Source organism: Parasteatoda tepidariorum, chromosome 10 (assembly GCF_043381705.1).
Source record: "Parasteatoda tepidariorum isolate YZ-2023 chromosome 10, CAS_Ptep_4.0, whole genome shotgun sequence".
NCBI lineage: Eukaryota > Metazoa > Arthropoda > Arachnida > Araneae > Theridiidae > Parasteatoda > Parasteatoda tepidariorum.
Genome location: NC_092213.1, coordinates 5,103,357 through 5,121,153, shown reverse-complemented (window position 1 = coordinate 5,121,153; position 17,797 = coordinate 5,103,357). Strand labels below are relative to the sequence as shown.

The window sequence follows — 17,797 nt, the reverse complement described above, 5'->3', positions numbered from 1 at the left end:
ACAAGAATTCAGGAGATTTCAGGAGGGGTAAAAAAAGGTGCATGGTATGCAACATTTGGCACTTCTAAGGAATTTTAAGTAAAAAATTTATTAAATATAAGAATGCAAGAAATTTTACACACTAATAGAGCAATAATTGTTTAAAAATATTAAATGGAAANTGATCAATTTTTCTTTGATATATGTAAAAAGATTTTATTCTGTTCTTATGGATAAATTGTTTTGTGATGAAAAAATAAATAAATAACTATTAAAAAAAGTTTGCAACTCATTTTTATTTTCATTATGAATATTCTTTTTACTCTCTTTCATTCAATCCTAATTATTTTTCTTACACTATATTGTTGCACTATTATTGAATGAATCGAAGTTTACTAACAAGTCTTAAGAAAATTAATTTATTTTTCAATATTTAGATCTTGTTTCCCCAAAAAATTTTATATGTGAATTACTTTTTTTAGGAACATACTGCCAACAACGTGAAGTGGAAGCCATAAGTGAAGGGGTGGATGAAAATGAAGGTATGCATTTGTCTATATCCTTTAACCCACTGGCGGTTCTGCACGTAAAAAGCCGTTTTTTTTTTTAAGCTGCAGTCTTCTCCGCATAGCAAAACCAGTTCTTAAATTTTAATAGATAGAGGAATAGTGTATAGGGGAGAATTATTCTCCCAATTTTGCCCATTTTCTAAACCACCAGTAAGTAGTCTAACACATCAGAACATAATTTTAAATCAAAGTTTTTTTCTAAAATGTATAGCTTTCTTTTCTAGTTTTTATATAGTGTGAGATAATTTTTATTTGATTAGGATCAATTTTACAGCATTAGCAGGTTTATTACTTACTGTGAAATATTTTAGATTAAAGAATATGAACACCCTCCCTTCTACTTTTAGAATTTAAATAGAATTACTCTCTAACTATATGGTAAAATTAAAAAATTTTGTTAGTGGCCAGTTGTAACATTTTTAAAAGTGACCACTTTTTCAAAAATATTTAAATAAATTGTTGGCAATAATAATGTAAGGCATATCTTTTGCAGCATTTCTCAAAATATGGTTAACATAACAAGGTTTATTACAAAAATGTTAAGGAACAAGTGTGGAATAAAGTATTCATAATAATTCCATATTTATTAAAATAAAATAATAAAGTGCAATCATTGTTAATGAAAAATTATTGACTGGCAGACAATTATTTAATCGATGTTTGTTATAATTAGTGACTTATGGTGACTGTTAATTTTTTGCCTTTCTCTAGCTCTTGTTATTCATTTGCAAATGGCGCAAGCTGTATTCGAACTATAATCTATATATGTATATCTCTAAATAACTGATCAGGTATTTTTTAAAAATGGAAGAAAATATCCTGTATTTGGAACATTTTAGAAATGTAGCTGCTGCATAATTAACAAACTTAGTTGGATATGTGTGATTAATCGACAAAGTAAATATGTTACTGTATTTGTTAACTGCTTCCCTGATTATCCCTAGAAAACTCGGGCGTAGCAAAACTTGTCAGTATGGTTTGTTTTATCAAGGTTTTACTCCGCCAGAATTAAAAAAATAATAATAATCTGCTGTTATTGGAAGTTTGCCAAGTTTTGTTTCCTAGTTTTGCTGTTATGATTGTGAGACTGCACACGTGTTTAGTGTGATTGTATATACGATGGTTGCTGAATTTACATAGAATAAAGAGTAATAAATAAAAAAAGGCGTATCACTTCACTGACATTTGGAAAGTATCACTTTGTGTTGCCCATTCTTTTAATAACTATCATACAAAGATTAATATTTAACTTTTTTCATTTACCCGAGATAACTGAGGATCGTAAACTGATAGTAAATTAAATGTTTTTTATACATTAAGAAAAAAAAAACAATTTTGACTTGAAACTTATGTTTTGTTTTAGTTCCTTCTATTTATTAATGTAATAAAATAAAAAGAATGTTGATTTTTTGCATTTTTTTTTTTTTTTTTTTAAAAAAATTGGTAAGATAAACCGTTAAAAATAATACTTTTTTATTTAACGAATTTAATTAAGAAAAACTTCATAGTAAATTATGTTATTTTATTCATTCAAGTGCAAAATTTAAGTTAATTCTCTAATGCAAATAACTTATTTCAAAAAAAAAAATAATAATAATGGTAATGCAACTTTCAGTACATTGTGCCTTTTTATAGGATGCTGCTGCTGTGAGCCTGGTCACTTGCCCCATTTACTTTCCGTCAATGCAGCCTTTAATCAACGCTGGCTAGCATGGGAAGTTACTACAGCAAAGTATGTCGTTGAGGGATACAGCATTTCAGATAACAATGCTGTATCTATGTTGCAAGTTTTTGATTTACGAAAGGCCCTCATCACTTATTATGTCAAGGTAAGCTTCTCTCTTTTGAAAAGTACAATTTAGATTCCTTTTCCTCTCCTTGTAAGGAAAATGCAGGTTAGTTCCGTCAAAAAGTTGCATTAAAAATTTGATCCAGGAGTTCCTTTGTCTTCTGGATTAGGTTCAAAATTACAAGGCTACAGAGTTGACCATTGGTAGTCATAAACCCAAAATTGGGTTGGCTGTTTAATGACGATTATAAAATTTTGATTCATCCATTTAAAATTGTTTTATTTCCTAGTGTGTAAATTGATTGGTATTAAGCATTTGATTAATCCAAAAAAGTTATGAAATGCATTTATACGGTATAAAAGCCTGTATAGTAGTTATTTTTAGAAATGGAGTTTAGATGTTCAAATAAATTTTATTAATTTTTATATTTTCAATAAATGAGCTGCATATGCATCTTTCCATAAGCTTCAAAAGTATGTTGTACTTTATGAGATTGTCTGTTATACATATATGTTTGACATACATGTTTCACTTTTTACATGTTAAAAGTTTGTAATTGCTGAGCATCTGAGTGAAATTTGCTCTAAAATTTCTTTATTGTTTGCTATTTATGCATTGCATAACAATGGGAGCGGGAAAAACGTGCTGTGCTGATAACCAACCATTTTTTATACTGAACTGTGTTTAAGAACACCTTAAAAAGTTTGTATATATGTTTTTCAATTAAATTTCAGATTATTTTAAATATCAATTAGGAAATTGTAGCAAAATCTAGAAATATAAACATTACGTGCTTTTCCTCTTGGGTATCAATTTTATGCCTTGTCCACCCTCAATTTCATTGAATAAATATTTTTTTTAAGTTTTATCAAAAATTAAATTTTTTTAAAGATGTGTGCTATTTTTGTTGTTTTTGTAAAATTTATTAAATCCTCTTAAACTTAATTTTATTGAAATAAGTCTATTTATATTTATATTCTAATTAATTATTTTTAACCTTTTTATATATATATTTTTTTTGAAGGGGATAAATAAAAAAAAAGCATCAGAGAAATCATAGATGTAATGTAGATTAATGCTACTGTAATTTAGCAATTAAAGCAGTGCACATGAAATGCTGCTAAATTTACTCCAAAATAGTGTTGAGACCTATCAAATTCCTGTTCGTTTCTTCTCAATAAATAAACCCACTCCACTGAAAAGCTGATTTTAAAGTATTTTTAAAATTGTATTTTCAATCTAACTATATTGCTAAATGCAATTTAAAAATAATTATTTCATTGTAATATTTTTTATAGTGAATTCAATAATAATCATAATTATTTCTTATTAATCTTATGAACATTGATAATTGTCAACAATATTTGCAATAAAACAAAAATTAATATGATAACTTATGTTAACTAAGTAGGAAATTAGAAAATAAGGGAATAGTTCATTGAATTTTTAAGCTTTTTAATATAAAACTCTGTTAATAATTTTTAAAAAATGTGTTAAATGCTTTTAAGTTAACTTTTTTAAAATTCTTTAAAGGTTTTTTTCTGGTATGTTTTTTAAATTTTCAAAAATAATTAACAACTTTCATTTTGATGAAATACAAATCTGTTATAAGTTTGCAATTGAATAACGTTTTGTTTTCATCAAGTATGTCGCTCTATTTAAACACTTTAATTATTTTTCAGAGTGTTATTTACTATACAATTTGTAATGCAAAGCTGGAAGAATGGCTCCAGTCTGACCACATCCAGGAAGCCTTGAAGCCTACCCTGGATAAAAACTATGCAGATCTGGATCCTGTTTTCAACATGACGGTTGACGAGGACTACGATTTCAGGGCTTCTGGGGTTTCTAGAAATAGTTTTTGCAATGTCTATAATAATTGGATTCAGTTCTGCATCAATAAGAACAAATTAGTGAGTAAATAAATGATAACAAATATATGTTAATGATTTTTTTTATTTTTTATGTTGTTCAATAATTTCTAGTAGAAAAAATTCTGACAAGACTGTTGAGAAATTTCCTCTTGCAAGCAACTTTTGCTTACTGTTTTGTTTGGTTTTTCAACATGAAGATAATAACAGTTGCTAATTATCATACATGATACACATAATTTTAGTTTTCCTAATTTGAGTGGCCTTTTTCTGATTATCTTCCTGGTACCATTTAAGAAGCGCTGTTGTTACCTGCGAAGAACATCTATCTTCGATTTGACAGGTTAGAAGTTTCATGTCCCTAAAGATAAGTACTCCAGTAATAATGTCGGACATTTGTCTATCATGAAATATCAATGCATTATAAAACGGTGTTTCACTCCACCCTTTTCAAAAACTATTTTTATTATATATCAATTCATTTTTCCTCATTGTATTTCCTTTTTACATAAGGATTTTCTTTTTAGAAATGATGCTTTAAATTACGTTTTGAAAAAGAAAGGGGGGGGTCCCATGGGTCAGGGAGAGTAGGGAAAATTTGGAATTGTTAAAGAATTTTATTTTAACTAAAAAGCAATAAAAGTTGATTTTTTTTTTTTTAAATTGAAAAATTCCTATATACATCATACCTGGAAAATAACCAGTCTTAGTGTCCGTTACAATAATCAGTTATATTGATATTCAAGTTAAATAGTTATAACATCCATTACAATTATTTTATAAAATTCCACTTTTAGTGAAACTTTTCCATGTTTCCATTCTCATGTTTTTGTTCACAAAATATAATATTCAACATTACGAATTTTTTAGAAAATCAAAGTTTCCTGAGGAAAAATTTGCATGGTATAAATAAAATATGGTATGGATTTTCATTGAAATTTACCTGATATTTCTGAAAAAATCAGAGATTTTTTTCTTTCTGAAATTGAGTGGGAATCTTGTTAGATTAAGAAAAGTTAAGATAATTTATTCAAAAATATTTCACTAATTATAACACAGTGAAAACTTTTCAAACACATTTAAAGATTCCGAACCAACATCTGTGTCGAACTCAATAACGTAAGCAGTGTTGCCACACAGATCCCACACTGCAATGGATGCTGCTCATTGACTGAGTTCCACATAAAATTGTCCTCATTCCCATCTAAATTTTATAGTTTTTTTAAAGATTTTGGAATAACATTTGAATCTAGCTTTTAGCATGCACCCAGTTTCATTTGACTGGTTGCCTCACATTATTTGTTAATTCACCTATATTTGAGGGGATGAAGTATCATTTCAGAACAAATATATCCTAAGAGAACATTGTGAAGTATTTTTATTTTAAAATTTTTTTATATTTGATTCTTTTACTACTGTCGACTTAAACTACCGATATACCAGAAATTTGTACCTCATAATAAGGAGCCAACTTATAGAACGGGTCGACATGTACGACTGAATATACAATATTTTTAATTTGTGTTTCTTTCTTTTTGTACAAACATAAGTTATTTCCAGCTGGTATTAATACTTTATCTGAACACAATAAAAAGATCATTTTTAACTCAAAATCTTATTATACAGTGAATTCGCAATAACTCGAATCTGATAGGACTGACGAAAAACTTCGACATATCGGAAGTTCGACTTACTGTTAGTTTCGGTTTTGGACTTTCAAAATATTGTCGGATTATTTAATTAATGCTTATTAATCATTTTCCTGACAAGCCATTTACGATAAGACTGTTTGAAGCACTTTATGATACCCTGGTCCATCGGCTGCAACTTTGCTGTTGTGTTTGGCGGGAGAAACTGCAAGTTTACTGCTTTCAAATTAGGCAGATCACTATGCGTTGTGCATTTATCCATAAAGAGTATCACTTTTCTTTTTTTAGCGAAGAATTTCCGATCCAATTTTCTTATATAGTCTTCAAATAAAACTGATGTCATCCAAAACTTTTTGTTAGACTTGTAATCCAAATGATACGCTTTTTCATTCTTGAAACATCGGGGATTTCGGTATTTTCTGATAACAACTAAAGACAATTTCTCTGTCCCAGACGCATTTCCTCCATTTAGGACAGTCAAACGTTCCTTGCTCATTTTACCCCCTGAGCAGTTTTCATCCTTAAACATCATAGTCTTATTAGGAAGACATTTAAAAAATAAACCCATTTCATCAATATTGAAAACATCATTTTAACTGTATCCTTTAAGTAAATTTGGTAACGTTTCATTTAAACATTGTTCACATACTTCAAGAGGGACAGCTTTAGCTTCTCCATGAAGAGTGCGAAAGACATTGTGTGTGTGTTGCGAAGGAAGGGGCAAAATATCAGCTCCTAGGGTTTTTTTTTTGGGGTTTTTTTTTACAAGATCCAAAAAAAAATCGAGTTAAAGGGAGTAAAGTTCGAGTAATCGAGAATAATTAACATGAAATTAAAGATAAAAGGGTCAGGACCTCATAAAAAAATCGAGTTATAGTAATATTTGAGTTATCGTACTTTGAGTTATAGCGAATTGACTGTATTTTCAAAAGAGAAATCAGGAAGAGCGATGAGAATATTTGTCTTACTGATAAATGTTCCCAAGTATAAAATTGTATTGCAGAATTTTCTATGCTTCTTTGAACGGTGTCCTCATTTAATTTATCAACAATTTATAATGTATTTTTAAACTGATATAAAAAATATATGTTCAAAACATTGACTTGAAATGATTTTATATCACTTTATTTCTGCATTCATATGAATAAAGTTTGAGTATTAATGATTTATAATGAATTTTGTTTCAGTCTATTAATTCTTCCAAAGATTCTGCAATGATGTCCTTATGTTTCGGCTTAAGTCTGCTGGCAAGACGCGTTCTGGGCACAGCTTCTCACAATTCTTTCGCTAGGTTTGTTTTTAAAGTTATTTTGAAAGTTGACTCAATTGATTTATTTCATAGTATGGGTGACAAAATTATCATATCTTAACCTTAAAATAAATGAATCAACTAATTAATGAAAACTTAATTAGTCAGTTTAAATATTTTTCTGGTTGTGACAATGTTTCTCCATAATTACCATTTTTCAATAGATATTTTATGTTTAATTTAAAAATAAATCATCATTTTCTATCTATTTATTTGGTAATTGCCTCTCTTTAAATTTTGTACTGTGTAAATTGATATTCCTCGAAACTCAAAAAGCTTATTTTTTCTTCTGGTTATTGAATCTTTTTATTTTCAGTGGAATCTAGTCATTTACTTTTTGTCTCAAATGAGTATTGATTTTTTTCCTTCTAGCGTTGATTATTTGCTGTATGGTCTACATGCATTATTCAAGGGTGATTTTCGCATTACATCAGTGAGAGACGAGTGGGTATTCCAGGACATGGATTTACTCAGAAGGGTTATTGCACCCAGTGTTCGAATGGCTTTAAAATTGCACCAAGTATGCATTTTTTCTTTTAATTTAATTCCTCTTCTTTTTTTCTTTGAGATATGCAATTATAGTTCATTGGATTATTATGTTACTCTATATTCAATTGAAATCTTATCTTTGAAATCTTCATTTAAAACTAATAGAATTTTCAGTACTAAAGCATTTCAAAAATGAAGATTATTGAAAGAAAAAGGTAGACGCACATATTGTGCACTGTTAGAAATAGTTTGATTAAACAGTTGGATCTTCCTGCTTATTACGCTTTTTCTTGTCTTACCAGAAAATGAAATCCTAAGAGCAAACTGCCACCTTTTGTATTACTCTTTAAATGTATATTATGAATTAGTTCATGACGTAACCGCATTATGTATAAATAACACAGATGTTGGGTTGTCTTTTTCTTTTTTTACAGATGTTCATATTATTGTTTATGTTTGTCAAGCGGCAGTATGTCAGCTTGCTTATTTGTACAGAGATGTTATAATGTTTCTTACTGCTTCGGCACAATTGTATTTTTTCAAAAGGCTCTGTACTGTATAAATTTTAGAAAATAGTTATATTTATGTTTATTATAGGTTTTATTTCTTTATGTTTATTTTTTTTTATTTAATTTGCAAAAGCAAAAAAAAAAATCTGATCTTTTAAAGAATAAAATGCTGGTGTAAATTCTTGATTTGTCTTAATATTTTATATAGGATCATTTCATGTCTGCTGATGAATATGAAGAACATGCTGCTTTGTATGATGCAATAAGCTTATATGATAAAACAATGGTTATTACTCATGAAGCTGATCCTGCTTGGAGAAATGCTGTTTTATCTAGTGTTCCTTCACTTTTGGCACTCAGGTAAAAAAAAAAAAAAAAACCGAGTTTATGCATTTAATTAAATAATTATATAATCAAAGAATCTGCTAGACTTATGAAAAAACGTGGATCCTTGTCTTCGAAATTTATGCATTGCTTTTTTACTAAAGTAGGTTCCTATTTATAATCAAAACAGATATTTTTTTGTCAAATCAAATAAATTTGCACTTCAAATAATGTTTCAAAAAATAAACTTGAAAAACAAAATAGGCTTAGAAAATGTAGAAGAAAAGGTAATCTGCAAGATGAACAAAAATGTATATATAATCAACAGATAAATTCTCTGCCTCTTCTATTTAAGTACCCTTTTATAATGATTTCATCTATTGATGAACAAAACTAGAAGAGAGAGATATTTAAAATAAAGGTTTTAATTATAACTGATCACACACTTACACAAGGAAAAGCAGAAATAAAATTTTATACTCATAATTATTTTCATTTCCTCCTACTGCTATTCAAACAGAAAAAAAAATGTATTTTTGTTTTAAAAAAATTTGATTTCTGTTATATAAGTAAGAAAAGGCTCAAATTAAAAAAAATTATCAACAATGTAGTTTTTGTTATCAACATTGTAGTTTTCATACTTAAAATAAAAGAAAACTATTTGACTAATTTAAATATCTAGTTAAAAAAAAAATTATTCTGCCTAAGTAAATCCGCAAGCATGTTGTTTTTTTCTATGGGGAATTTCACACCCCTCTGCTCTTTATTTGATGCACACTAGTGGAATTGCTGATATAATTTATCATCTTTTTTTAATTTCAGGAGATATTGTTCAAATCAGCCTTGTTACTTAAATAAAATTTTAATTATTGGATATATTAAATGGAATGGTGTATATATATATATATATCAAAATCTATAACTTTATACTTTAACAAAAAGTTAAAATTAAATTTGTATTAGTAAATAGTTAAATCGTTTTTTCATTGTTTAAAGCATATTTCATTATGTGTCCCAGTTTTTTATAAAATTTGTGTTACATCGGAAGTATATTTGTTGCAAAAATCTCTTACATTATTCATATGAAATAATCAATTAAGAAAAATTTGTGGTGTGCCTTCTTTTTTTTTAATAAATTTTGGTATGTTTTGAATCTAAGCGACAATTTTTATATTACAAAAAAAAAACATTTTGTGTACTGCAAATATTAGTAGTATGTGAGGAATTCCAAATATTAAATAAGTTCACAGTGCACTAAATTTATATTGCAGTCAACCATGAAAGGCATAACCATGCTGAAATGAAATATTCAATGTTTATTATTTATTTTATGTTTAACACTTATTTTATCCTAATTTAGGCACATTTTTGAAGATGGTTGTGATGAGTATAAGATCATCATGTTGAATAAAAGATTTTTGAGCTTTCGTGTTATCAAGGTACAGAAGTATTTTGATTATATTATTATAATTTGAAAATGACTCACATTTAAAATGTTAACATTAGCATAGTGACACATAATGGAGCTCCCACGGGTCAAGGAAAACCTGGAATCATCAGGGAATTTTATTTTAATTAAAAGCAAAGAGCAATCAGGAAAAGTTGCAATTTTTTTCAAAAAGCGTGGAAAATTTTTATGTTTAGAAAACAACCAGTCTTCGAATTGTCAGTAACAATAATTAATTATTGAGATTCGAGTTAAATAATTCTAGCACCTATTACAATTATTTTATAAAATCCCACTTTTTAGTGAAACTTTTCCATGTTTTCATTCTGCTTTTATTATATTTTTGCTCACAAAATCTAATATTTGACATTTCAAAATAAAAATAAAGTTTTTTGATGAAAAATTGCACAGTATAGATTTCCATTTTATATATACATGATATACCTGAAAAAGTTAGGGATTTTTTTTTCTTTCCAAAATTGAGTAGGAACTCTGCATATTCTAAAACTGATTTGTACTCTGGAGATAGACCAAAATTGCTCGAGCCATCTTGAACTATTCTCAACTCTACTTAGTAGTTATTTTTAATCTAGCTTGGAAACAGTGGTCGGAAGTAACGAAACTACTTTAGTCGCTACTTTTTTCCGTTGCTTGTAGTGAGTAGTGCGATACAAGAAAAAAAAACAGTAGTACATGTTATATTGTTACCCTTCTTTTGACTATTCATGGTACTATTTTTTCATTAATTCTGTCTTTCAGTACATAACTTTTTCTTTATTTCAAAAACCGTTAATTAGAGCCGTGATATCTCAGGGGAAAGAGCGTTCACCTTCCAATGAGGTGAACCGGATTCGAATCCCAGCGATGACTGGTCGATTCGAATTCCGCACCCGGCTCGCACCGACCACAGTGCTGGCGTAAAATGTGCTCAGTAGTAAACCGATCTTAGATTGGAGTCCCCTTGCCGTCAGTTTAATGTGGGAGGTTTCGGGGTTTTCCTCTCCATATAACGCAAATGCGGGTTAGTTCCATCAAAAAGTCCTCCACAAAGGCAAATTTCTCCCAATACTTGATCCAGGAGTTCCCTTGTCTTCTGGATTGGGTTCAAACTACGGTTATAATATTCACGGTGCAATTCTTAATTCTATTCCACTATACATCACCCAGATTGTCACAACAATTTCAAAATCAAAGGATGCGAAAATTAAATGTTTTCAAATTGTGGAGCATATCAAATGATTTAATTTTAATCAACTTTCTATTATTTGCTTCAAGAAATTATGAAAAGATAAACTCATACACCGTAAAAACCATTTATCCAAAATGATATCTGTCTCCATATTCAAGGAGGGAATACATTTGTTACGGGGCTACATTCTTAACAATAAATTTAGTGTTCTTTGGTTAGATATTTTAAAAGAAACTAGCTGAGAATTCTCTTATATCTATATAAAAACTACGATTTTGAATAAAGGTTCTTAAATTGTATAAAATGTTTAAATAAGACTCTTTGTGCTTTGAGGAAGGAGCCTACTAAAAATTTCATCCTGGGGACTTAAAAACCTGTCAGCCTCGCTGATTTGAAATACAGTATACTCTCAATTTATCGAACTTTGTTATCTCAAAAACCTTGTTGTGTCAACAACAACAAAATTTTCTTTTCATTATATATTCACCTAATGTTGAAATTGAATTCCTATGTTTTCTCAAAACCTGTTATGGTGAATTTTTTTCCAGATAGATAATGAATTTTTTCAGAAAAATCACAATGTAAGTTTATTGTAAACCAATTTTTTTTCTATTGAATGCATAATTATTTTTTTCTTACTTTTGAAAATAAAATTATAATTGTTGTATTTTGACTTATAGTTAACTATCATTACATACATATTTATTAGTACTTATTTTTATGTTTCAGGCCTCTACTTTTTAGAGTAATATTTTTCTACTTTATAGAACATATTTAGTTCTGAACCTGCTATTTCGAAAAAGTCCCCCTTTTTTTTCCCCTTAACTTTAAGATATCGAGAGTCTGACCACCGACACCTTAAGGTTTCAAATAATTTCATAGCAGCAAAACTATTAAAAGCTTTATTGTCAATTTGATATTTTCATTTATAAATTTGCTTTTATATATAAGAAATAAAAGAAACATTCTCTTTACAGATAAATCGGGAATGTGTGAGAGGTTTATGGGCCGGCCAGCAACAAGAACTGGTTTACTTACGTAACCGCAATCCAGAGCGAGGAAGTATACAGAATGCAAAACAAGCCCTTCGAAACATCATCAATTCCTCATGTGATCAACCCATTGGTTATCCCATCTATGTTTCACCACTCACTACTTCTTATGCAGAAACTAGTGATGTGTTGAGTGGAATAATTGGTGGTCCTCTCAGCATTCGATTATTTAAAAACATCTTAATAAATTTTTGGGACAGGTTAGTATCATGAAGTGGAAGTACAGTGCGCAAAATAAAAAATGACCCACCTTGAATAATTTTCATTCTAATGATCGGGACTCATTCTTAATGGTGGGAGAAGGTGACCTCAAATTTACTAGTTAATTAGTGCTGATGATATTTTAAGTTACAAAATCAGACACAAAAGTTTACTTTCTCTGCATTTGTACTTAATTTTTTTTTGTTTTGTTGACAGATTCAGATTTCCAACCCCTAAAATATCGGGAGTAGCAGCAATTTGGGAAATAGAGTTCCCATAGTTTGGTCAGGAGAGCGATCCAAATTTTGGATCCCTTAATGTTAATTTTGCACATAATTTATTTATCCAAAGATAATATCATGCAATAAATAAATTTTAGTAGATATTTGATATTTATTATTTTGTTTAAAAATAGTAAATTGAATTGTAATGTATACAATGTTTTACATCATTTTAAAGTATTTAATTTTACATGGCAAAATGCATAATAGGAACAAAGTTCGTTGAATAGTTGATGAATCAAACTGAGCAAATAAATTTTATGTATATGACTTTTTTGAAATCCATTTTCTCAGAAACTATTAAAGCGATTTCAATCAAATTTTGCCACGTAAAATTACATTCTTTAGAGTGATGTAAAAAATTCTAAACTGTACAATTCAAATTTTTTCGACTATTAAATAAAATAATGATAAATATTTGCTAAAATTTATTTTTTGCATGGAATTATCTTTGGATGAACAAATTACATAATTGTGAAAAGAAAAAATTTCTAATTCGCTTTAGAAGTTCTTGAGATATGGCGAACTGCTCAAACCTTCTGACCAAACTATGAGGACCCTATTTCCCAGATTGCGGCTACCCCCTATATTTTGAGGGTCAAAAACCTGTATCCATCGAGAAAAAAAGTAAGATTATTCAAAGAAAGTACATTTTTTAGTCTGATTTTTTAATTTAAAATATCATCTGCTCTAATTAGCATATTTGAAGTCTTTCCTTCGAACCATTAGGAATTAATTGCAGAATGTGAATATCCGATCATTAGATCAAAAGTTATTCAGGGTAGTCCCTTTTTTTTGGCGCACTGTGCATGTTGGAGATTTTTTAAATGGCTCCTATTTTTAGAATTTTAAACATGATGCAATCAGTTGATAGATTCATTCTAGCAAAATGTCTTAGTCTTGATTCTTTACTTAATGAAACTGACTTCTCTAAAATTATTTATGTATATCGTTAAACTTGTCGATCCACTTAGCTTTTTAAATATCATCAGTTATGTATTTAGAAACTATGGGACCAAATACCAAAGAATCAACCCACTTTTTGGTAATTATTACAAGTTTGATTGTCACCAAAAGAATTTTCGTAAAACAGTAAATAAAAAAAATCTGAACCCTTAACAGTCACATGACCGCTACTACCTGCAAAGAGTCTTGTTGTATTGAACAGTTCTTTTAAGTTAAGTTTTGGAGAGTAAATAAAATTTATTTTACAAATCAAATTAAACATAAGTTATTACGAGCGTTAAATTTTGTAAAAAGAAATTTTCTTCATCATCCCTGCTTTTTTTTTTTTTTTTTTTGTAAACTAAAAAGTAATGCCACCCAGTGTGACAAATTTGTGTGAATTTAAACAAGAGGAAAAGGTTAAGCAAAGTTTATAATGTATTTTTTTCTTTTTAAAATTTTTTGCTTCCAATTAAAACAATAATTTTAGGGTTGTTTTTTTTTAATTTGTTTGTATTTGCATTAAGAACACAATTTTAATTTTTAAGTGTAAAATTGATGTGATTTATATGTATATTCAGTAGTGTGGTGAGTGCTTCAGACCTACTGTTCCTGTTTAATCATTTTATACAGGGATGTGATTCTTCCGCGGATCCGCTGATTTCCGCTTTTTTCAGATTTTTCCATATCTTCCGCTCTTTTTTCATAAATTTCCGCGCGGAAAATTTTTTTATGCAGTAAATTATATTTTGTTGAAAATTTTTTTCTTCCACGGAGAGAAAGTATTGAAGCCCCCAATAAACCTTTCTTCACATGTCAATCTGCTGGCTGGGGTAAAAGTGGTTAACCNCAGTTTCCAGGTTTTCTCAAGAATTAACTCAAAAATAATGTTATTCACTTTTGACTTCTCTATTAAAGAACTCTTGACTCATCTTCAAGAAAGGTTTTACTTCAACTTGGTAAAAAATAATGTAATATTTCATATTACATGAATTTTTCCTGTTACATGAGAAGTCCCATATTTAATATGTATTAAAATAATGCAAACTGCTGTTTGATTTTTTCCTGAATATGTAGGAAAAAAGCTTGTGATTTAAATTTTTTTTATTAATTGCCACTTATCTTAAACTATGTTCATATCAAAGTTATTGAGCAATTTGTAAGTATAAAGTGTAGTATAAAAATGTCGAGAAAAAATTTTCAATAAAAGTGCGTTTCAAAAAAATTATGTTTGCATTAATTTAAGTAAAAGCTTATTTTATTGAACTACTTTGAAGATAACTTATCTCTTTCATGACCTATTAGTCATTCATATTTTTTGTTTGCTCAGGCGAATACACATCGTGTCAGTGCTTCATTGCTCAACAGCAACCTCTGTTTTTGTTTGCAGAAGGCAAAAAGAGTGTTTTAAGACCTTGCACGTGCTTCTGATCCTTTCTAATTTTATAAAAATAGAGGAAAGAAATGAACCCAAAGTATAGCTTTTAACGGATCTTGAATGGAATTGCATAAAATGGTAGTCATTTCGAAGCAGTAATAAAACCAGTTAGAAGACAATAAGACCTTGTTATTTGTTTTATTTATTTATTCTGATATTTAAGTATGAAAAAGCTCAAATAAAACATGAATTATCAACACTGTAGTGTTTAACAATTTTCAAAAATTTACTTTCTTTTACTTAAAGTAATAAAGAAGAACTTAAACTATTTTAAATATCTTGTTAAGGTTACGTACAAGGTGCGGTGAAGGGTGTTCCAGTGGAGGTACTGCTAACTGTAGTGATGAAGGTATAATCCGAGATTCTGGAACAGTCGGACCCGTCTCGGCTGTCGAGGGCGTGCCAAATCGAGGTAAGAACTTAGTTCATATGAATACTGTTACCCAGCTCTTGAGTTTTTCAAAGGAGCTATTTTCCTTCACCTTTTTAATGAATCAAAATGCATTTTAATAATTATATACATATATATGTTTTTACTTTCAAGAGGTTTTGTCTGCAGCATTAAAATGGGTGCATTGACCCTTTCACGCCAACTGTGACAAATGTATGCCAACGTTAAAATTTATCAGTCAGGGTAAAATTATAAAACTAGTAACCAAATTAGTTGTTTAGCAGTTTACTTGTGAGCGTCATTGTAATAGTTTGATCTGTTAAATTCACCACTACTTAGTTCAAAATAAAAATTATGTAGTTTCACTTTAAACTAACATTGATTAGACAAGTGATTGAGACTGGCATTGTTAAAGTTAAAACAAAACAAGTTTGTCAAACTAACAATTGCTTTTTTTTTTTCCATCCAGGTCCAAATTTTGATCAAATCAAGGTGCATAACATTTTTAAAAAATGCTCAAGGGAGCTTTTTTTTATTTTTGTATTTTAAAAGCCCTCAAAGATGCTTTTTTCTTCGAATATTTGTAAAAAAGTGCTTAATTTCCTTTGCTTGAATATTTTGAAAATCATACTTTTTCATTGATTACCAAATACAATTCTCTAAAATGTTTAAAATTTTTTATACTTTTATGGAATGCATAGTATGAAAGTATTAATTTAAATGCTGATATGTTGTTTAATTTTTAACAAACTTTTTTTTAACATTATTGAATAATTTTAGAGTTATAGGAAGGGGAAAAAGAAAACTGACACAAAATTAGTTTTTTTTATTTTAATGTAACTGTCCGTATCTCCATAACTATTCAAGCTAAGCTTACAAAATTCTATATTCAAAATTATTACCTATTAATCGATGAAAGTTGACATCGATTTCTATGACTACTACAATCCTCACTCTGTTGCTTCTCAGTTTCATTTGCACATGTTAGGATCCTGCACACACTCGAGTTATAACACCAAGACAGGAGGGACCACACACACACAACCATGATAATACAACTTTCACGACGAATGCTTAAAACTCTGAGCTTAATACAACTCTCACCACAGGCACTCAAAATCTAGTGAACTTACTGAAGCTCTTCCGGTCTTTCGCAATGCGGTAACTAGTAGTAGCCGTTCATCGAATTTTATCCATGATAAAATTCTGCTATGGGAGTATTGTGGCCTAATTACCACTATAATTATTAAACATAAATTTACTAGTATATAAGGCATGCTAACTGTACTCAATCTCGGGGTACCTTTCGATAGACGAATGTCGTCGATTTCGACTCTTACCCACAGTATCAAAAAGATTGGCTGTCCATTAACTACATTGTTGCTCTTATTTATTTAATGTGTTTTGTTCTTTATATTTTTAGGTCGAGGCAGTCATTCGAGTGGCCAAAGTGGTTCACGTTCAGGCAGCCATTCTGGTGATGCAGCTAGTGATGTTGCCAGGAGCACTGGCCGTACCAGTGCTACAAGTAGCGTGGGTCGTGGCAGTAATGTCGGTAGTCTCGGAAGAAGTAGTGCTTCTTTCACTAGAACTAGTTCTGGCAACGTAGCCGCCGCTACGGCCAGCAAGACTTCTTCGACTACTTTAGTTAATCTCACAGCCTTTCGTCCTTTTAATGGTGAACTTAGTGACTCTGCAACTTTTGGAAGCAACGGCATCAATGCTGTTGCCAATTCTGACAGTCTGGATGACCCTCGACCCGTCACCTACACGCTCATCCCTCCCAGGCAGCTGACAGAAATTTGTCACGTATGACTCCAGGGACAGATTCAGTGGAGTTATAAAGCACTCAAATTGGTTACAGTGTGTTAAATATGCAGTGCATATTTATTTCTGTGTCGAGATGCGCTAGACATCTCGAGCAAGAGGGAACTAGATCCCCCCCCCCTGATCTTATTGACAGGCCATGACTTCATAAGGTGCCTTTGTCTTACGTAGTTTCTGAAGACATTAGAGAGGGAATTTATATCATGATTTCAGTTTTAATACTACAAAGAAATCTAGTATTGCCAGTTTGAGAAACAAAAATTTGAGTAATACTTTTGTTTTATTTTGAATATTAGATGTGAAATATTATTACCACTTACAAAAATCTCACTTTAGCTAATTGAGATTTTATTTAATAATTATTTTATAAATGGTGAGAGATGATGATGTGCTCCTCTTGTGCAAATACTAGTCATTGGCAGCGATCTGTATATTATCAATAACTGGTGATGTTATCTTATGATGAGCTTAGCACATTTCTGAGGTTCCTTAATAGATGCCAAGACAATTGTTTTTCTTCCTTAAAAGTTTTTTTTC

At 29.5% G+C, this 17,797-nt stretch overlaps 1 protein-coding gene across 1 annotated transcript in view; it reads left to right on the top strand.

The window, feature by feature from the left end:
* LOC107454264 (pecanex) overlaps positions 1-17,393 on the top strand; it is a 68,297-nt gene extending 50,904 nt beyond the window's left edge. The window contains exons 29-38 of the mRNA XM_043046806.2: positions 462-521; positions 2,184-2,377; positions 4,021-4,251; positions 7,046-7,149; positions 7,540-7,687; positions 8,374-8,525; positions 9,850-9,928; positions 12,103-12,377; positions 15,330-15,454; positions 16,857-17,393. Of these exons, the coding sequence (XP_042902740.1) occupies positions 462-521; positions 2,184-2,377; positions 4,021-4,251; positions 7,046-7,149; positions 7,540-7,687; positions 8,374-8,525; positions 9,850-9,928; positions 12,103-12,377; positions 15,330-15,454; positions 16,857-17,248 (1,760 nt within the window). The 3' untranslated portion in view covers positions 17,249-17,393. The remainder of the gene's footprint in view (positions 1-461; positions 522-2,183; positions 2,378-4,020; positions 4,252-7,045; positions 7,150-7,539; positions 7,688-8,373; positions 8,526-9,849; positions 9,929-12,102; positions 12,378-15,329; positions 15,455-16,856) is intronic.
* The last annotated feature ends 404 nt before the right edge of the window (positions 17,394-17,797 follow it).